The sequence below is a fragment of the Bubalus bubalis genome, chromosome 2 (genome assembly GCF_019923935.1).
Source record: "Bubalus bubalis isolate 160015118507 breed Murrah chromosome 2, NDDB_SH_1, whole genome shotgun sequence".
Lineage (NCBI taxonomy): Eukaryota > Metazoa > Chordata > Mammalia > Artiodactyla > Bovidae > Bubalus > Bubalus bubalis.
The window spans coordinates 46,551,721-46,574,495 of NC_059158.1; the positions used below are offsets into that span (position 1 = coordinate 46,551,721).

At 39.1% G+C, this 22,775-nt stretch overlaps 1 protein-coding gene across 1 annotated transcript in view; it reads left to right on the forward strand.

The window, feature by feature from the left end:
- HCRTR2 (hypocretin receptor 2) overlaps positions 1–22,775 on the forward strand; it is a 110,493-nt gene that overhangs the window by 63,182 nt on the left and 24,536 nt on the right. Inside the window, exons 2-3 of the mRNA XM_044931851.2 lie at positions 8,277–8,455; positions 15,830–16,073. Of these exons, the coding sequence (XP_044787786.1) occupies positions 8,277–8,455; positions 15,830–16,073 (423 nt within the window). The remainder of the gene's footprint in view (positions 1–8,276; positions 8,456–15,829; positions 16,074–22,775) is intronic.

Sequence of the window (22,775 nt, forward strand, 5' to 3'; positions counted from 1 at the left end):
ATAAGAAAATAACAACAAAAAGTGCAAAACCCAGAATAGTCCATAATAATTTTAGAATATGATTCATGATCAGGAAAGGTACAAGTAATGTTTTTTTTTTCCTTATTTTAAACTGCTTTTTTCTTTTCAAAAAATTTTATTGTAGTATATTTGATTTACATTGCTGTGTTAGCTTCAGGTGTACAACAAAATGAATCAGTTGTATTTATACATGTGTGTATAGGTTTTTGCAGAATGCTGAGTAGATTTCCCTGTGCTATGCTGTAGGTCCTTGTTGTTTATCTGTTTTATGTATAGTAGTGAGTGTATGTTATCCAAATATCCTAATTCACCCCTTCATTCCCCAGGTTCCCCTTGGTATCGGTACGTTTGATTTTGAGATCTGTAAGTCTGCTTCTGTTTTTTAAAATAAGTTCACTTGTATCATTTTTATTAGATTCCACATAGAAGTGATGTCATATGGCATTTGTCTTTCCTTAACTTCACTTAGTATGATAATATGTAGGTCAAAATAATTTATGTTACTGAAAATGGCATTATTTCATTTTTTATGATGTAATATAGTTTCAAAAGAGAAAGAAGACATGTTGAGCTAGACTAAGTAAAAGAAATTTCATGAAACCAACTCTATCATTTGATTCATTGGCTTTTGTTTCTCTTTTTTTTTTTTTTTTTTTAGGGAGTAGTATTTAGCGAAATAGTTGACTCATTGGAAAAGACTCTGATGCTGGGAGAGATTGGGGGCAGGAGGAGAAGGGGACGACAGAGGATGAGATGGCTGGATGGCATCACTGACTTGATGGACATGAGTCTGAGTGAACTCCGGGAGTTGGTGATGGACAGGGAGGCCTGGCGTGCTGCAATTCATGGGATCGCAAAGAGTCGGGCATGACTGAACTGAACTGGACTGAGTATTTAGTTAAGTTTAATATGGGATTGAAATGGAATGTGGTCACTTCTAAATAGAGGAATGGCATTAGCAAACACTTTGACATGGAACATGCTTGATATAAAGTGAAATATCTAACTAATCCTGTAGCTCTGAAGTATGGACAGCATTGCAAGACATAAGGGAAAGTTCAACAAGACCTGGGTGGTAGAATGGCTATCTGAGGATTTTTCACTTAATCCTGAAGGAAAGGAGAGACTCCTGTTGAAACAAAAGAGATAATCTAACTGATGTGAATGGTACCAATGGATAAAGTGGACAGAAGTACAGAGAGCAGGTGCAGGGAGGTCATTGCAATGCTTTAGCTAATGGCTATTACAATCTAACCAGGTAATTGTGGTGGGAATAGAAAGACAATTTTAGACATAAGAGATATTTGGAGGATTTTAAACATAGGTTACAGAGGAGAAAAAAGAAGAATGCTATACTTCAGAGAAGTGTAAAGTCCGGGTGTGAGAATATAGGAAAAGACGATGATTTTAACTCTGTATAATTTTGATGTCTTATGAGGAGAAGGCTGTGTTTCCATTGTATCTTTAATATTTTGAATGGGGCAAAGAATAAATTAACACAATAATGGATATTTGTTCAACCCAAATTGAGGAGATGTGCCCCTAAAGATGTGCTCAGTTCTAAATAGCTAGTTCATTTAAAAAGAATTGCTGGTTATCATCAGCATTTTCTCAATAAAGAGACCAGGGCCATGAGAGGGATAATCTTGCTATCATGTATGAAGGATCTGTAAATGTTGCAACCAGAGAAATTAAGTTTTGGGAAATAGGCATAGTCATAATCTTTAGTCAAGTTAAATTGGAAGTAGTCAAACAGGAGATGGCAAGAGTGAACATCAACAATTTAGGAATCAGTGAACTAAACTAGACTGGAATGGGTGAATTTAACTCAGATGACCATTATATCTACTACTCTGGGCAAGAATCCCTTAGAAGAAATGGAGTAGCCATCATAGTCAACAAAAGAGTCAGAAATGCAGTACTTGGATGCAATCTCAAAAATGACATAATATTCTCTGTTAGTTTCCAAGGCAAACTATTTAATATCACAGTAATCTAAGTCTATGCTCCAACCAGTAATGCTGAAGAGGCTGAAGTTGAATGGTTCTATGAAGACCTACAAGACCTTCTAGAATTAACACCCAAAAAAGATGTCCTGTTCATTATAGGGTCTGGAAGCAAAAGTAGGAAATAAAGAAACACATGGAGTAACAGGCAAATTTGGCCTTGGAGTACAGAATGAGCAGGGCAAAGGCTAACAGAGTTTTGTGAAGAGAATGCACTGGTCATAGCAAACACCCTCTTCCAACAACACAAGAGAAGTTTCTACACATGGACATCACCAGATGGTCAACACCGAAATCAGATTGATTATATTCTTTGCAGCCAAAGATGAAGAAGCTCTGTACAGCCATTAAAAACAGGACCAGGAGCTGACTGTGGCTCAGTTCATGAATTCCTTATTGCCAAATTCGGACTTAAATTGAAGAAAGTAAGGTAAAACACTAAACTGTTCAGCTATGACCTAAATCAAATCCCTTATGACTATACAATGGAAGTGACAAATAGTTTCAAGGGGTTAGATCTGATAGACAGAGTGCCTGAAGAGCTATGGAGAGAGATTCATGACATTGTACAGGAGACAGTGATTAAGACCATCCCCAAGAAAAAGAAATTTAAAAAGGCAAAATGGTTGTCTGAGAAGGCCTTACAAGCAGCTATGAAAAGAAGAGAAGCAAAAGGAAAAAGAGAAAAGGAAAGATATACCCATCTGAATCCAGAGTTCCAAAAATAGCAAGGAGAGATAAGAAAGCCTTCCTCAGTGATCAAGGCAAAGATATAGAGGAAAACAAGAGAATGGGAAATACTAGAGAACTCATCAAGAAAATTAGAGACACCAAGGGAACATTTCATGCAAAGATGGCCTCGATAAAGGACAGAAATTATATGGCCATAACAGAAGCAGAGGATATTAAGAAGAGGTGGCAAGAATACACAGAAGAAATGTACAAAAAAGATCTTCATGACCCAGATAATCACAATGGTGTGATCACTCACCTAGAGCCAGACATCCTGGAATGAGAAGTCATGTGGGCCTTAGGAAGCATCACTACGAACAAAGCTAGTGGTGGTGATGGAATTCCAGTTGAGCTATTCCAAATCCTAAATGTTGATGCTATGAAAGTGCTGCACTCAATATGCCAGCAAATTTGGAAAGCTCAGCAATGACCACAGGACTGGAAAAGCTCAGTTTTCTTTCCATTCCCAAAGAAGGACAATGTCAAAGAATGTTCAAACTACCACACAATTGCACTCATCTCCCACACTAGCAAAGTAATGCTCAAAATCCTCCAAGGCAGACTTCAACAGTAGGTGAACCATGAACTTCCAGATGTACAAGCTGGATTTAGAAAAGGCAGAGGAACCAGAGATCCAATTGCCAACATCCACTGGATCATCAGAACAGCAAGAGAGTCCCAGAAAAACATCTACTTCTGTTTTATTGACTATACCAAAGCCTCTGGCTGTGTGGATCAAAGCAAACTGGAAAATTCTTCAAGAGATGGGAATACCAGACCACCTGACCTTCCTCCTGAGAAATCCTGACATGGAACAACAGACTGATTCTAAATTGGGAAAGGAGTACGTCAAATCTGTATATTTCAGCTTCTTCAGCATTACTGATCAGGGCATAGACTTGGATTAGTGTGATATTGAATGGTTAGCCTTGGCAACAAACAAAGATCATTCTGTCTTTTTTTTTTCAGATTGCATCCAATTACCTCATTTCAAACTCTTTTGTTGACTATGATGGCTACTCCATTTCTCCTCTGAGATTATTGCTCACAGTAGTAGATATAATGCTCATCAGAGTTAAATTCACCCATTCCAGTCCAGTTTAGTTCATTGATTCCTAAAATATTCATGTTCATTCTTGCCATCTCCTGTTTGACCACTTCCAATTTGCCTTGATTCATGGATCTAACATTCCGGGTTCCTATGCAATATTGCTGTTACAGCATTGGACTTTACTTCCATCACCAGTCACAGCCAGCCCTGGGAAGCTTCCATAAGCCTCTTATCCTTCTCCATCAGAGGGCAGACAGACTGAAAAAATAATCACAGAGAAGTAACCAATCTGATCACATGACCACAACATTGTCTAACTCAATGGGACTATGACCTATGCCATGTAGGGCCACCCAAGACAGACAGGTCATGGTGGAGTGTTCTGACAAAACGTGGTCCCCTGGAGAAGGGAATGGCAAACCACTTCAGTATTCTTACTGGAGTACAGTGAGCCCCCAATCCAATAGGACTGGTGTCCTTGTCAGGAGAGAGCCATGTGGATACAGAGAGGCAGGAGAAAAGACCATGTGATGATGGAGGAGAAAGAGACTGGATGTACAGAGCTGCACCCAGGAAAGGCCATGTTAACAGCCAACCACCAGAAGCCATGAGAGCAGCAAGGAAGGAATTATCTACAAGTTTCAGAGGCAGCATGACCCTCCTGACCTTGATTTTTGACTTCTGACTCCAGAATTCTGTGAAAATACGTTTCTATGGCTTTAAACCACCCAACCTGTGGTACTATAAAGTAGCTCTGGGAAATTAATACAGGTATGATGTAAAAAAAGGAGGTAAGTTTATTCCTTGGGTTCCAGAAACGAATAAAGGACCCATGAACAGAATTGAAGGGGAAACAGACATCAACTCAACATGAATAAGAACTTGCTGGTAGGTAAATTCACCACAAAATAGAAGCCAAGGGCTCAAGCAAGTCATAAATTGTCATTGCTTTTGTTGTTTAGTCCATAAGTCATGTCCTACTCTTTTGAAACCCCATGGACTGTAAACTGCCAGGCTCCCTTGTCCATGAGATTTCGCAGACAAGAATACTGGAGTAGGTTTACACTTTCTTTTCCAGGGGCTTTTCCTGACTGAGGGATTGAACTCAGGTCTCCTGCATTGGCACAATGATTCTTTTACAACTGAGCCTCCAGGGCAGCCCTAAGTTGCAAATTCCCCGCTATTAAAAATGTGCAAGCAGAAATGAATCAGGAATGCTGCAGAGCTGATTTATGCATCTGATTAAACTGATGATCTCCGACTCTAGAATTCAATGGACATGCATTAGAGTCTTGCTAAAGAGAGGCAGACAGCTGCCTTTCACCTTCTGTTTCACTGATAGGTGCTGATACATAATAGAATGGTATGCACGCTGTATAAGACTGAATCTAAAGTCAGCATTTCCTAGCTATTCATCCTTAGGTAGATTCCATAACCTCCCTTGCATCAGTTTTCCACATGTTAAACAAAAATAGTAATCACTTTATAGTGTTATTATGGAGATTAACTAGTTAATAATTTAAATTGTTTATAACAGGACACAGGAAATGTAAGTGTTTATTCGTGACCTACTTGCTCTCACATTGCTTAGATGTCACGCATTAACACTGGCCTCCTATCACTGCCATTTCTCACCCTCAAAATATGGAGAATTGGGAGTCAAACTAGAACTGATTGTATTTTTCAAGTCTTATTTTCTTTTCTAGATCCCATTTGGACCATTTATTGACCAAGTATCAGAAGTGTGATTTTTTTTTTCAGTTTTCTTATAATAAGCCATGATAATGTGTTAGTCAACTGATAAGATGGGTTTATGTGTGTGTGCGTGTTTCAAGCATTTCTGAGAAGTAAATGATTCAGCAGCAGCATTTTCAGACAATAAAGACTACAGTTTATCCTAACAAAGCTCTCTTGAGCTTTCGGTGCTTACATGCTGGAGTTGGAGGAAGATGTGAAGTTTTCACAATTAAATCCTCAGAAATTCAGATATTTCATTACATGAGCATCTGTTGGTGACTGGAGTGTAATTTCAGCTTCAGGAACTAGTAAAAGACTTTTTCAACATAGGACACTCATAATAACTGGCACATAATTGTCAAAAAGAAATCCTCACTAAATGACTCAAATGTAACAAAATACGCTTTTATTTCTTCACTACGGAAGGTTACCAATCACTGCATCACTTGGGCGCATGGATGACAGTTCTGACAGGTTAACGATGCTCCAGGTAAATTCAGTTACTTAGTTACATTCCGTGAAGTAAATCCATCAACAGATGTGGGTAGCAATGCTTATACCTATATGATTCTGGGGCCAGTGATTATGTAACCTTTGGATACATCAGAGGGAGGACAGAGAATCAAGGAACTGGATGCTCTTTCCATAAGGAGCAGCTTAGTGACACAGCATGCATTTTAAAGAGGGGGATGCTCTGAGAAAATGAGGGAGGCTTGGCTGTGAGAGTATGTTTTATCTGAGGCAAAGTTTAGAGGCCAACAAGCATAGTAGAAAGGAAGGCGTTTCTAGAACTTAGATGTACTTTTTAAAAATAACTCTTTCATTTTTTTAAATAACTCTTTCATTCACAAAAGAAGGTAACCAATGCGGTGGAACAACCAGCACTTCACTTGGTGTATAAGCCCAGTTGTCATGGTGATTCCCTGCTTTATAAGCCATTTGTCCCCAACAAGTTCCACAAAAGCCCTGTGTGTCAATGACATTATAATATACAAAACATCAGTAATGATGAATTTCCTTGGGATTGTCATTGAGATTAAATAACTCAAGGGTATGAACTATCCATCTCAATATCTGGCAATAATAGGGACTGAATAATTGTAGACTTTTGTCTTTAAGTGTCTTCATCTCTTATAAGTCCTAAAGGCAGAGTTTGGGAGCAGATATGGGTCAATATGATGGATGAGGCAACACCACAGTTCACTGAAAAATAGCAGCTCTTTATTCATCTCAATTCAGCAAATATCAATATTTCTTGAGTATCTACTACATGCTGCCCACTGAGGGGATAAAACGATAAATCAAAGATTGTTCTTTAATTTCTGGAAAATGAAATTCAAAATCAAGTAAAATAAACACAGCCATATGAGCCATTGAAAAATGCCTTGCAAGGTAAGGGAACTGATTTTAAGCATATATTGAGAATTCACACTGTTTCAGTGCAAACACAGAGCAGCCTTAAATTATCTCCCTTTGGCAATATTTATTTGTGGAATTGCAGGGGTACTAGTCAGCTTGACAGTATTCCCTCACCAGACCAATTTTCTTTGTTTAGTTCCTGCCTTAGTCTGTTGATCCTGCTGTAACAGAGTACTGTGAACTGAATGGCTTATAAACAACAGAAGTTAGTGTCTCTGTTCTGGATTCTGAGAAGTGCAAGGTCAAGGCTCTGGCAGCTTCAGTGTCTGGGCAGAGTCCACTTCCTGGTTCATTAAGGACAGGCATTTTTTTTGCTGTATCCTCACGTGGTGGAAGAGGTAAACGATCTCTCTATATAAGGAGAGATCCCTTATATTAGCTCCCTTTATAAGGACCTAATGCCCTTCACAAAGCCTCCACCCTCATGACCAGCTCATTTTCCAAAGGCCCATTTCCTAATACCATCACACTGGGGGTCAGGATCCTTTTTTTTTTTTTTTTAATTGAGGTATAGTTGATTTACAATGTTTTGTTAATTACTGCAATACAGCAAAGTGATTCAGTTATATTTACATAGACATATATATGTTACTTTCCATTATGACTTATCAGAGGATATTGATCCTAGTTCCCTATGCTATATAGTAAGAGTGGCTTCCCAGGTGCTCAGTGGTTAAAAAATCCACCTGCAAATGCAGGAGACACAGGAAACGTGGATTCGATCCCTCGGTTGGGAGGATCCCCTGGAGTGAGAAATGGCAACCCACTCCGCTACTCTTGCCTGGAAAATTCCATGGACAGAGAAACCTGGCGGGCTACCGTCCATGGGGTCGCAAAGAGTTGGACACGCCTGTGCATGCATGCACACTATACCGTAGGATCTTATTGCTTATCCATTCTACATGTAAAGCTTACATCTGCTAATCCCAACTTCCCAGGCCATCACTCCTTCAGCCCCCTTCTCCTCCGCAACCACCAGTTGGTTCTCTATGTCTGTGATCCTGTTCCTTTTTCAAAAACAGATCTATTTGTGTCATATTTTAGATTTCCACATATAATGGATATTGTGTATTATTTGTCTTTATCTGACTGACTTCACTTAATGCAATAATCTCTAGTTCCATCCGTGTTGCCGCAGATGACACAATCTCATTCTTTTTCACGGCTGAGTAATATTCCTTTGTGTATAGGTACCCCATATTCTTTTGAGGGGGTAAGATCTTAATATATGAATTTCTGTTTCATTGCACCTTCCACATCGTGGACGTTCAGTCCATAACAGAGAACATCCCTTTCTCTTTCCAAATCAGTCTGTGTGGCCGTGTGGAAGAACCACCACATGCGGACGGTGACCAATTACTTCATTGTCAACCTTTCTCTGGCCGACGTGCTTGTGACCATCACCTGCCTTCCAGCCACGCTAGTTGTGGACATTACTGAGACCTGGTTCTTCGGACAATCCCTCTGTAAAGTGATTCCTTATTTACAGGTAAATGCTTTGCACACTTTTGGGGGGTTCAAACACAAAAACTACCCCAAAAATGCATAATCATTTTCATTTATAGCTGTGGCCCATTAGTAAATACTTGGTGTTAAGAGAGAAATTGGCAAACTTAAGGAAAGTAATACTAGAAAATTTTGGGGTAAAGTAGGCAAGTTCTGAATAAAAAAAGTGTCAGAATCCTGTGCTTTATAAACCTTTTGCTTCTTTGATCTCTAATTTTCTGATTATAAATTAAAGAACTTGAACAAATCAATGATTGAGGTTATCCCAATCCAAATAATTGAGTATTGTTTTTATAAGTAGTCTCATTTACTGCTGAGAAATCAAGTGCTCTACTACCAAAGCAGTACAGGGAACATGTTTTAGTGCAGATTTGAATTAAACTGCCACATTTGGAACCTCTATTCTGCCTTTCACTGATTGTATACCATTGAGCCAAATACACAAGCTCTTTGAGATTCACTTATTTTAAAAGATTAATAATTTTAATTTTAAATATGTCTCTGTGGTTGCTGTGCTCATCTACTTAGATAACTATATGAACCATTTGGCACAGGTATTAGTCTCTGGAAGACTCTGGCCTTATAAAAACAGTGTGTTCTCAACAAACATCTGTCATCATCATTATCACAAGTGTTCTATTGTTCAGCTCTGAGATCCGCTTTTCTATAACTAGTTGCTCTATAACAAATTAAGAACAAATACTTCCAGAGAATACTTTTCTGATTGATATTCTGATATCTCTGAAATCTTTAAAAATTTTCCCAAACTGGTGTTCATAGCCACAGTTCTAAAAGACCTGGATTTCCTTTAGCAATTGGACAGTGAGTAAAATGCTGGCCACTCCCCACTAGTTCCCATGACCACCCTCCACCATCTAGCTCTTATTCCATCTGGCCTCCAAGATGATATCATAATATTCAGAGGAAATGACAATATGCACCCAATGAAGACAAACTGAGGCAAGAAGAATCTAAACACGGACCTTACAGTCTTCAGAAAAATTGACCAAAAACGGATCATAGACCCAAATGTAAAATGTAAAGCTACAAAACTCTTAGAAGATAACTTAGAAGAAACTCCAAATGGCCTTGTGTACTTTGATGACTTTTTAGATGTAACAACAAAGATATGCTGCTTGAAATAAATCATAAGCTGACTTCATTAACATTAAAGTCTTCTGCTCTGCAAAATTCAGTGTAAACAGAATGAGAAGGCAAAGCACAAACTGGGAGAAAATATTTGCCAAAGATATGTATAATAAGTGACTGCAGTCTAAAATAAGGGCTTCCGAGGTGGCTCAGTGGTAAAGAATCTGCTTGCCAAGCAGGAGACATGGCTTTGATCCCTGGGTCAGGAAAAAACGCTGGAGAGAGAAATGATAACCCACTACAGTATTCTTGACTGGGAAATCCCCATGGACAGAGGAGCCTGGTGGGCTACAGTCCATGGGGTTGCAAAAGAAGCAGACATGACTTAGGGACTAAACAACAACAACAATATCTAAAATATGCCAAGAGTTGTTAAAACTAAGCAATCTGAAAGCAAACAACCCAACTAAAACATAGACCAAAGACATTAACGACACCTTGCTAACGAAGATATACAAATGGCAAAGAAACATATGAAAAGATGTCCTTCATCACATCTCATCAGTGAACTGCAAATTAAAATAATGAAATATCACTGCAGACTTATTAGAACAGTAAAACTATGAAACTCTGACAACAACAAAAGCTGGCAAGGATGTGCAGCAACAGGAACTCTCATTCATTGCTGGTGAGGATAATGAAAAATGTTATAGCCATTCTGGAAGACTGATTTTTTTTTTTAACTTTACTTTTTTTTAAACAAAACAGTCCCAATATATGATCCAGAAAGTGTATTCCATGATATTTACCTCTCAAAAGTTGAAAATTTACATACACAGAAAAACTCGCAAGCAAATGTCTATTGCAGCTTTATCCATGATGACCAAAACTTTGAGGTAACAAAGATGTTCTTCAGTAGATGAACAGATAAACTAATTGGAGTACAACCAGATAATAGAATATTATTCAGTGATGAAAAGAAATGAGTTGTCAAGACATGTTCAGTTCAGTTCAGTTGCTCAGTCATGTCTAACTCTTTGCAACCCCGTGGACTGTAGCACTTTAGGCTTCCCTGTCCATCACCAACTCCCAGAGCTTGTTCAAACTCATGTCCATCAAGTTGGTGATGCCATCTAATCATCTCATCCTCTGTCATCCCCTTCTCCTCCTGCATTCAATCTTTCTCAGCATCAGGGTCTTTTCCAATGAGTCAGTTTTCATCAGGTGGCCAAAGTATTGGTGTTTTGGCTTCAGCATCAGTCCTTCCTTCCAATGAATATTCAGGACTGATTTCTTTAAGGATTGACTGGTTGGATCTCCTTGTAGTCCAAGGGACTCTCAAGAGTCTTCTCCAACACCGTGGTTCAAAAGCATCAATTCCTCTGCACTTGGCTTTCTTTATAGTCCAACTCTCACATCCATACATGACTACTCATAAAACCATAGCTTCAACTAGATGGACCTTTGCCGGCAAAGTAATGTCTCTGCTTTTTAATACGCTGTCTAGATTGGTCATAGGTTTTTTTCTAAGGAGCAAGTGTCTTTTAATTTCATGGCTTCAGTCACCATCTGCAGTGATTTTGGAGCCCAAGAAAATAAAGTCACTGTTTCTATTGTTTACCCATCTATTTGCCAAGAAGTGATGGGACCAGATGCCATGATCTTAGTTTTCTGAATGTTGAGTTTTAAGACAACTTTTTCATTCTCCTATGTCGCTTTCATCACGAGGCTCGTTAGTTCCACTTCAATTTCTGTTGTAAGGGTGATATCATCTGCATATCTGAGGTTATTGATATTTCTCCTGGCAATATTGATTCCAGTGTGTGCTTCATCCTACAAGCCTTCCCAGGTGGTTCCAGCGGGTAAAGAATCTTCTTGCTAGTGCAGTAGACACAAGAGATGGGAGTTTAAATCATGGATTGGGAAGATCCCCTGGAATAGGAAATGGCAACCCACTCCTGTATTCTTGCCTGGAAGATTCCAGGGACAGAAGAGCCTGGCTATGGGGTTGCAACAAGTGGGTAGCCTATCCCTCTTCCAGGGGGACTTCCTGGCCCAGGAATTGAACCAGGGTCTCCTTCATTCCAGGCAGATTCTTTACCAGATGAAAAGAATACTACTACCTGAGAATATTACTACCCAGGAAGCCCTATAGGAGCAGTGAACTGCTTTTTCAGAGTGACTTTTTCAATATAACTGAAGAGTCTCTGCACAGGAAAAGAACAAAAGTCTACTGAGATTTGGGTGATGGGTGTTCAGTGGGCGGATGGTCTCCCTCTTTCTCTCAGTCACACTTTCCTACATTCCAGTCTATTAGTGCCTATCATCCAAACTTGCAATTTGGCAGAATTTCCATTTCTACTTGTCGTGGATCTCTGGTGCTGTTTGCCACATCTGTATGCTAGCATGAAACTGACTCCTCTACCAAAGAAAACGTTCCACATTGACCTGACCACAGGGTACTCATAGGACAAATGTAAGATAAAGCATCGACAGCAAAAGAAAGTTCACATCATCTCACTTTGCTTCACTCAGTGTTCACAATTCACACTACATTCATTTCTGAAAGGATTTACTATCAGTTTGGTTTGACCTACTGTCAAAATCTCAATGAAAAAGGCACCCAGAAGTGCACTCCTACAAGTGAAAAGCAACAACAGAACTCTCATTTATAAGCACTTACAATAAGGTGCAATTGTGTATCACCTTTGAGAAAATCATGTAAATTGGATTCTAATTGTATACTACAGTATATTATACACCAGCAAATACAGTAGTCAAACAACGACTGTTAAATCACTGATGCCTAAGGGTTCATTCAATGGATTATACCATCAGATTATCCAAACCAGCATGTTCTCTAATGGGAAGGCACTGTACCCTGGCTCACCATTGGCACTGGACAGCCATCTCTCAAGTACACTGATTGGAACTGATTATTGCAAGCAGTTGAAGGAACTCCTAGAAATGACTTCAGAATTTGAACCACATTACTTCTATCCCATTCACCCATGTTGATTAGAATTTATGAAAAGCAAGATACTAAGCCTTGTTGAGAACTTTTCATTTCTAATGGCTAGAGAGAATAAATATAGCCCTGGCTCAGTCGTATGAAAGGTCAACTGTATAGAGCTGGATGACCACTGTTCTATCCCCAGGTTGGCAAGGGTTTGGAAGGGCTCTGGGTTCTTGACACATTCTCAGGGAGGAATGGAGGTTGATACAACTCCAATGGCAGAAAGGGAAGAGGAACTAAAGATCCTCTTGAAGAGGATGAAAGAGGAGGGTGAAAAAGCTGGCTTGAAACTCAACACTAAAAAAAATTAAATAAAATAAAACAAGATCATCACTTCATGGCAACTAGAAGGGGGAAAAGGGGAAGCAGTGGCAAGTTTTCTTTTCTTGGTCTTCAAAAATCACTGCAGACGGTGACTGCAGCCATGAAATTTAAAGATGCTTGCTCCTTGGAAGGAAAGCTATGACAAACCTAGACAGCATATTAAAAAGCAGAATGTTACTTTGCAAACACAGGTCTGTCTAGTCAAACCTATGGTTTTTTCCAGTAGTTATGTATGGATGTGAAAGCCAGACAATATAAAAGGCTGAGCACCAAAAATTGATGCCTTTGAACTCTGGTGCTAGAAAAGACTCTCGAAAGTCCCTTGGACTGCAAGGAAATCAAGCTAGTCAATCCTAAAGAAAATCAACCCTGAGTATCCATTGGAAGGACTGATGGTAAAGCTGAAGCTCCGATATTTTGACCACCTTATGCAAAGACTCAACTCATTAGAAAAGACCCTGAAGCTGGGAGAGATTGAAGGCAGGAGAAAGGGACAACAGGGGACGAGATGGTTGGATGGCATCACCAATTCAATGGACATGAATTTGAGCAAACTCCAGGAGATGGTGAAGGACGGGGAAGCCCGGCATTCTGCAGACCATGTTGCAAAGAGTCAGACAACTGAGCAACTGAACAGCAACAAATCAACCAACATAAACCTACTCTGATAGAGTTCATCCTTTTCAAATTAAAGTTGAAATTAGCCCCAAGAGTTTAGAACAGTTTACATCTTTACTTGTAATTTCTATAACTATTCTTCACTGTAAAGCAGTCTGTTCCAATGAAAAGCTAGAACTCTAAGCTCGAGAATAGAAGAAAATATGAATAGTATAATCCCCATCACCACTGCCATCATGATAACAAGGAATAACAAACACTTATCATTTATACACCAGGCCCAGATTAGGCATTTCACATGTTGACTGACTCTTCTTCCAACAAGTCAGTGGTGGCTATGATAATGGCTATGATTATCATGCGAGTTTACTGATGAGAAAATTGAGGCATAGCTTAAGTAACTTACCCAAGATCTCACATTTAGCACGTGCCATGTGGTGCACCCCAGGAAACTTGGTAGTGGAATTGGTTTCAACTGTATTCTGTCATCTTTTCTAAAGAGAATCAAAAGAATCAGAGTTGGCAAACATCTTATTGTCAATTTTACTCATTTAATAGGAAAAACATATACACATTTGCCAACCATTGTTAAGTAGGTCACCCACATTGTGCAGCTAGCTGGGAGGAGATGAGAACAGCTATGTGGTCCTGATGCTTAGCCCAGAACCTCTCCTCCTCTGCTGGACCAGGATGTACATCCCTCTCACTCATCTGTACCTACAGTCAATGCATCAACAAGCAAGGTCCTGTTGTAAGAAGCAGAGACACCCTCCCATTCACATATTATAGGATCAATACAACTAGGACAGAAAAATAGAGAAAGATGACTCTGCCATGGAATAAACACATGAAGCACTGTGCCAGGGACTGTTTTGTGGGGTCCCTCCTGCCACTGGTCTTTGTTCCACAGAGAAGATAAACAGTGCATTAATGAATTAAACATGCTGTAATTGTTGAGAAGAAAGTGAATAGAAATCTGTAAAAAAAAAAAAAAATATATATATATATATATATAACAGAAAGCAGAATGAGGCTTGTTTTTAAAGAGAGGGTTTTGAGAGAACTGATTTTGTCAACCAATGATCTGTTCATTCAGTATAGAATGCACTAAGTATAATTAAATAAACTTGGGGCTTCCCAGGTTTCGTTAGTGGTAAAGAACCTGCCTGTCAATGCAGTAGACTTAACAGATGCAGGTTTGATCCCTGGGTTGGGAAGATCCCCAGGAGGAGGGCCTAGCAACCCACTCCAGTATTCTTGCCTGGCGAATCCCATGGACAGAGGAGTCTGGCAGCTACAGTCGAGTCTATAGCATTGCACAGAGTAGGACACGACTGAAGTGAGCTGGCATGGCACAGCAATTACATAAACTGATCATGGGGGATGGGCATACATGACATGTTTCTTTTCTATTTTCTTAAAGTTCCAAGCTAAGTGTGTGATGCCATTCATTATATAGAAATCTGGATTAGGTGAACCTATTTGAATTTTAGAGGTAGGTTGTTTATTCCAGCAATGAGCAAACTATGGCAAGGAGATCCATATGGAAGATTACTTTTTATCACAACTCATGCATTTGCATGTTGAACATGAACTGATGTACGAATAACCTTGGTTATTTAAAAATAAGAAATGAGATACCAATAATTCAAAAATGCTAATTAAATGCAATTGCAATCAAATTCTTGTATGTCAATTTAAAAGAAAGCCATATCATCGTATTATTGTGTATAAGTAAAAGAAAAATTTCCAGTTCAGACTATGAACATATATGTTTTTACCTTTGAAGATAAGATTTCCCTTATCAATGGAAAAATGCCAAAACAAAATCAGTGTATCTTTATTCAAAGGATGTCATATAAATCAAAACACTTGGCATAAAAAAAGAGGCAGCTTCCCAAGTTGTGCTAGGGGTAAAGAGCCCACCTGCCAATGCCGAATAAGACTTGAATTCAAATCCAGAATCCCCTGGAACTATTCTTGCCTGGAGAATTCCATGAACAGAGGAGCCTAGTGGGCTACAGTCCATGGAGTTGCAGAGTCGGACTCGACTTAAGCAACTTAGCACTCAGTCATAGTACACTTTTATATTTAATGGGAAATAGGTAATTCTTTTTCTTGATACATTTCTAATATTATTTGTAGCCGATTTTGTTTTTCATTTTTTAATAGAAAGCACTTGAATGAAATGTCTTTTGACAACTTTGAATCTGGTTATCTGTGTGCCTACCCTTCTGAAACAGTACAAATATTGAGAGACATCCATGTAACAGCTGGTGCTTCCCTGTGCTACCTTCCTTCTTTCTTTAGACCGTGTCGGTGTCTGTGTCTGTCCTCACGCTGAGCTGCATTGCCTTGGACCGGTGGTATGCTATCTGTCACCCGCTGATGTTTAAGAGCACAGCCAAGCGGGCCCGGAACAGCATCGTCATCATCTGGATCGTGTCCTGCGTCATAATGATCCCTCAGGCCATTGTCATGGAGTGCAGCACCATGCTGCCCGGCTTAGCCAATAAAACCGCTCTGTTTACCGTCTGTGATGAGCACTGGGGAGGCAAGTCCAGAGTGGTCCTTGCATTGATATGACAGATGTGAATTGGGAATCTGATTTGCATAACGCTTGTAAAGCTGGCCTTCTTTATTTTACTGACTTTCATTAGTATCATTTTGCAAAAACATGAAAAATCAAGGTGAAATCCAAAACGATTTCACAGAATCCCTCCACCCATTTTGAACCTTTAAATGCACAACTATCTAGCTGTTGTATTGTTCAGCTGGGGATATGAACTTTTCTTCGGTTTTCTAAAACACGAAAGGACTCACTTATAATAACCCAAATATGTATTTTGAAAATATTAACATTTTATAACATGGTAGACCGTTATATTTCCGCAGGTGTCGGGTTCCCTAATGGGGCTTCAAATACAACTGAATTTTTCATGTTAAAGTCATGTTCAGCCTGGAAACATGACTGTCTTGTCTATTGACCTATGTTGATCTTTGAGTCAAACCAGCTAAATATGCTTTCTCTATTCATTACACAGTAAATTGATAAATTTTACCACTGACATAATTATTTTCTGATTTCAGAGTTATACTAATAATGGAATTACGATCTTACTTGGTTTCCCATCTGACATGGTCAGTAGTTAAATTTAAACAATCAGAAGATGGAGGTGTTATGTTCCTTTGGTTCAGAACTCTCAGCAACAGTCTGAGTTCTGCAATAGTCTGAGTTCTGTAACAGTGGAACCACTTTTATCAGTGCCTGATGATGGCATGAATCCGAACAGAGCAAGGAATGAAAGAAAATAAAATAATGCTGCATCTCCCAGCACTGTTTACAAAATTGTTACATGAAATTTAAAGAAAAGAATCTATTCTCCTCTGGTTAAGTATATTACAATGGTTCATATTTAGACACTGTAAACATCAGGAAAGCATTTGTCTATTGGAAAGGTGTATCAATAGAGGCAGTGTACCCCAAGGATGGCTGGCTCATGGACTTCTGATTTTCAAGTATTTGAATCTCTGAATTCATGTTAATTCCTAACTTGGTACTTTATTGGAACCCTGAAAAGAGAAAAATCAGGGACTGAAAAATTAGGCATGTATTTTCACTGCAGCAAAATAAAACTCAAAAAATATTGCAATTACTCCATATATTATCCAACAACCTATAATAAGCAAAATTTCAAAATCTGATTTATCTTTTATCCCAGATATTAAATGCCCCTTTATAAAATTTAGTTTTTCCCTTCATTTCTAACATTGCAATTCTTTTGCCATATTTCTTTCTGGATCTTCTTTGGTTTTTCATGTGTTTCCTCATTAACAATGCAGACAAAAACAAAATGAGTGGAAAGTTCCAAAATGATAGAAATATTTCTTAAGTGGTTTTGGTCCCATTTATTTAATGTTCAAACAACATCTTGAGTACTTAGGATATGCCAGAAACTGTGCCAACCTGAAGAGAAATAGACTCTGCCTAAGGGAACACGTTGTATATACTGAGGCTGAAAGGCAAATAAATAAAGTTTTATAGTGTGATTAGTATTTTAACATACTTAGATATAAAATGCTAGGAGCACAAATTAGAGGACAGACTCAGTCCTGGCCATTTGAACAAAGTTTACAAGCAGCTGCTAACACTTCAGTAAAGCATTAAAAATGAACAGGGAGGAAACTCAGGGGGCAGTTCATTTACTCAGGGTTTGAGCTCTGGTCACTTAGAATGAACTTGTTTTGCCTCTTGATTTGGCTATGTTTTAATGTTTAAATGGGGCTTCCTTGGTGGTTCAGACAGTAAAGAATCTGCCTGCAATGCGGGAGACCCAGATTCGATCCCTAGGTTGGAAAGATCCCCTAGAGAAGGGAATGGCTACCCACTCCAGTCTTGCCTGGAGAATCCCATGAACAAAGGACCCTGGCAAGAGTCAGACGTGGATGAGCGACTAACACTTTCACTCTCTTTATAATGTTTAAATATCTCAACTATTTTTCAGTTTAAGAAAGACTAAAAATCTGGAGATTCACTAGCATGAGTGTGATTCTCTCTCAGTGCACAATTTAATAATTTGGTTGATTAAAAGCTTTAAAAACTGAGCAAAGATTTTCCAGACAGGGAAGAGGGGAAAGGGAAAAACTGAGGGTGTCCTAGGAAGTAGGAAAACCCGCACAATGGGCACCATCCCTTGAAGATAAAAGTAAGAGAGTTCAAACTTATAGTTTCTGGATTGTAGGGGTAGACAGTCTAAAGAATTGTGTTTGGGAAAGGTGGGCTGGGGACCAGCTGTGATATGTCTCTTAGGTAATTCCTATACAATGAGTTCTATTTGTAAAAGAGTCTAAAGATCTCTTGATTGGAGTAATTTAGTTAATCATGATGATTTTGAACCATAAATTAAATTATTTGTTCAATGTTATGAAGCAAACAAGCACATTTAAATCGGAGTGTTGCTGAGCCCAGGTTTGGTTGCTTGCCACACAAAAAGTCAGTAATTGAGAGGAAAGTTTCGGGAGAAAGGAAATGTGATTTAATCAGAAAAGCTGACAATCTGGGGAGAAGGTAGACTTATGTCCCAAGACCAACTGAAGGATCCTCTCAGCCATGACAACTTTTAAAGGGAAAAAGAGGGGAAGGATTTTAGTGAATCACTGAGGCAAGAGGGTGGGTTCTGCATTTGTCTCCATTGTGTGCAAACTGGCTGACTCGCTCTTCATATTGTCTAGATGGTCTGCCTGCAGGCTTGCTAACGGAGCTACTGAGGGGAGATAACTAGTCATTCTTTCACTGCTTAGCTCTTCATTCTTACTTCTTGAAATCTAGGAAAAGGACCAGCAGTGTAGGCAAGGCATAGTGCACATTCAGGAGAATGTTAACTCAGGAGCTAGGTTTAATTACCTAGTGATCTCATCCTTATAATTAGATTCTATTAAGGGGTGTGTGTGTGTGTGTGTTAGTTGTGTCCGAGTCTTTACGCCCCCATGGACTGTAACTCATCAAGTTCCTATACCCATGGGATTTCCCAGACGAGAATACTGGAGTGGGTAGCCATTTCCTTCTCCAGGGGCTCTTCCTGACTCAGGGATCAAACCTGGATCTCCTGCATTGCAGGTGGATTCTTTACCATCTGAGTTACCAGGGAAATCCACTTTGAGGTTAGAAGGGGACAGAAATGGGCAAACGAGAAATGGGCAAAAGAGCTGCTTTCAACTCACACATTGATCCTCTGTAAGTTCATGGAGACAGCAATTACATTAAAATCCCCACCTATTATTCAACATGTGTCAGTAGTATATTATCTATTTTGGTAACTAGCTTCATTTATAAGTTTGGCAGACCGATTTTATAAACTTGTCCTTTTTTTAGTGTTGCCCCGAATGATTAAGTTGCATTAACCCCAATGAGCAAAAGGATTGTAGAATTAGGGGATCCAGTTAGTCATAATGATTAAGTAAATAGCTGCATCATTTTCCAATTACCTTTAAGCAATAGATATAAATCTCTAAAACTTATCCTAACCTCTCACATTTTATTACCTATAGGTAATATTTATTACCTCCATTTATGGAAGGAGTATTTTCTTTAAAAAATAAGAAATTATTGTCAAAATATCTAAAAACCTAAATTCAGTTTTCAGAAGTCATTTAGAAAACCTATTTGAAAGTGATTTTATATTGGTGTTTAATTATTCTAAATGTTTTTAAAGGTAATACTGTATTGAGTTGATCATCCACAAAATCAAGCAATAAAAGATATTATATTAGTTTTTCATACATTAAATGAAATCAATATAACTATGTTTCCAGGAAGTGTATGAAAAATGCAAAGTAGGTTCTTTTTATTCTGCTCATTAGACATCTAATTTATTATAATGATTTTTGCATGGCATAAGTTTTGTTAATATAAGCTATGTATGTCTACATTTCTTTTCTTTTTTAATTAATTAATTAATTTATTTATTTATTTTTGGCTTCATTGGGTCTTTGTTGCCACCAGGGCTTAGTCTGGTTGCTGTGAGCAGGGGCTACTCCTTACAGTGAGCAGGGGCTACTCCTTACAGTGCAAGGACTTCTCACTGCAGTGGCTTCTCTTGTTGCAGAGCATGGGCTTCTAGGGTCCACAGACTTCAGAGGATGTGGTTCATGAGCTTTAGATTTAGAGCACAGCTTAGCAGCTGTGGCTCATGGGCTTAGTTGCCAGCAGCATGTGGAATCCTCCTGGACCAGATTTGAACTTGTGTCCCCTGCATTGGCAGGCAAACTCTTAAGCATGAGACCACCAAAGAAGTCCCTGTAACTCTATGTTTAACTTAAAAATTTTAAGCTTGGTCAAAAATATGTGATAGTAGAAGCTAAAGCCACCAAAAGAGTTCAAACCTAGGTTCGATCTTTGGGTCAGAAGATCCCCTGGAGAAGGGAAAGGATAACCACTCCAATATTCTTATCTGGGAAATCCCATTGGCTGGTGGGCTACAGTCCATGGGGTCATAAAGCTAAAGGTCAGCTTTCATTCCAGTCCCCAAAAAAGGCACCCCAAAAAAAGCCAAAGAATGTTCAAACTACCATCTAATTGCACTCATTTCACACACTAGCAAAGTAGTGCTCAAAATTCTTCAAGCTAGGCTTAAACAGTATGTGAACTGAGAACTTCCAGATGTTCAAGCTGGATTTAGAAAAAGCAGAGAAACCAGAGATCAAATTGCCAACATCCACTGGATCATAGAAATGGCAAGAGAGTTTCAGAAAACCATCTACTTCTGCTTCTGCTTCTACTTTTGACTGTCCTAAAAGACTTTGATTGTGTGGATCACCACAAACTGTGGAAAATTCTTCAAGAGATGGAAATACCAGACCACCTGACCTGCCTCCTGAGAGACCTATATGCAGGTCAAGAAGCAACAGTTAGAACCAGACATGGAAAAATGAACTGCTTCCAAATTGGGAAAGGAGTACATCAAGACTGTATATTGTCACCCTGCTTATTCAACTTACGTGCAGAGTACATCATGAGAAATGCTGGGCTAAATGAAGCACAAGCTGGAATCAAGATTGCTGAGAGAAATATCAATAATCTCAGACCTGCAGATGACACCACCCTATGACAGAAAGTGAGGAGAAACTAAAGCCTATTTATGAACGTGAAAGAGGAGAGTGAAAAAGCTGGCTTAAAACTCAACATTCAGAAAACTGAGATCATGGCAACTGGTCCCATCACTTCATGGCAAATAGATGGGAAAATAATGGAAACAATGATAGACTTTTTTGGGGCTCCAAAATCACTGCAGATGGTGACTGAAGCCATGAAATTAAAATATGCTCCTTGGGAGAAAAGTATGACAAACCAAGGCAGCATGTTAAAAAAGTAGAGACATTACTTTGCCAACAAAGGTCCATCTAGTCATAGCTATGGTTTTTCTAGTAGTCATGTATGGATGTGAGATTTGGACCATAAAGAAAGTTGAGCACTGAAGAATTGATGCTTTCGAACTGTGGTGGTGGAGAAGACTCTTGAGAGTGCCTTGGACTGCAAGGAGATCAAACCTGTCAATCCTAAAGGGAATCAGTCCTGAATATTCATTGGAAGGACTGATGCTGCAGCTGAAGCTCTGATATTTTGGCCACCTGATGCAAGGAGGTGACTCATTAGAAAAGACCCTGATGCTGGAAAATATTGAAGGCAGGAGGAGAAGGAGATGACAGAGGATGAGATGGTTGGATGGCTTCACCGACTCAATTGTCATGAGTTTGAGCAAGCTTCGGGAGATGGTGAAAGACAGGGAAGCCTGGCATGCTGCAGTCCATGGGGTCTCAAAGAGTTGGACATGACTGAGTGACTGAAAAACAACAACAAAGTCACCGTAGGATGTTATATTTTACAGGGTTAGCTCTCTAATTCAAACATCTTGAAAGTCCAAATACCATTTAGCCTAATTAAAAAAATATTTATTGTGAAGTATCTTTTATTTGTGTTTAACTCATAAACTATATTCCTTATCTTTCAGTATCAGTTCAGTCTCTCAGTTGTGTCCAACTCTTTGAGAACGCATGGAATATAGCACAGCAGGCTTCCCAGTCCATCACCAACTCCAGGAGTTTACTCAAACTCATGTCCGTAGAGTCGGTGATGCCATCCAAACATCTCATCCTCCGTTGTCCCCTTCTCCTCCTAACTTCAATCTTTCCCAGCATCAGGGTCTTTTCCAATGAGTCAGTTCTTCACATCAGGTTGCCAAAGTATTGGAATTTCAGCTTCAGCATCGGTCCTTCCAATGAATATTCAGGACTGATTTTCTTTAGGATGGACTAGTTGGATCTCCTTGCAGTCCAAGGGACTCTCAAGAGTCCTCTCCAACACCACAGTTCAAAAGCATCAATTCATCAATGCTCAGCTTTCTTTATAGTCCAACTCTCACATTTGTACATGACTAATGGAAACACCATAGCTTTGACTAGACAGACCTTTGTTGGCAAAATAATGTCTCTGCTTTTTAAATGCTGTCTAGGTTGGTCATAACTTTTCTATCAAGGAGTAAGTGTCTTTTAATTTCATGGCTGCAATTACCATATGCAGTGATTTTGGACCCCAAAAAAACAAAGTCTGTCACTGTTTCCATTGTTTCCCCATCTATTCATTATGAAGTGAGAGGACCAGATGCCATGATCTTAGTTTTCTGAATGTTGAGTTTAAGCCAACTTTTTCACTCTCCTTTCACTTGCATCAAGAGGCTCTTTAGTTCTTCGCTTTCTACCA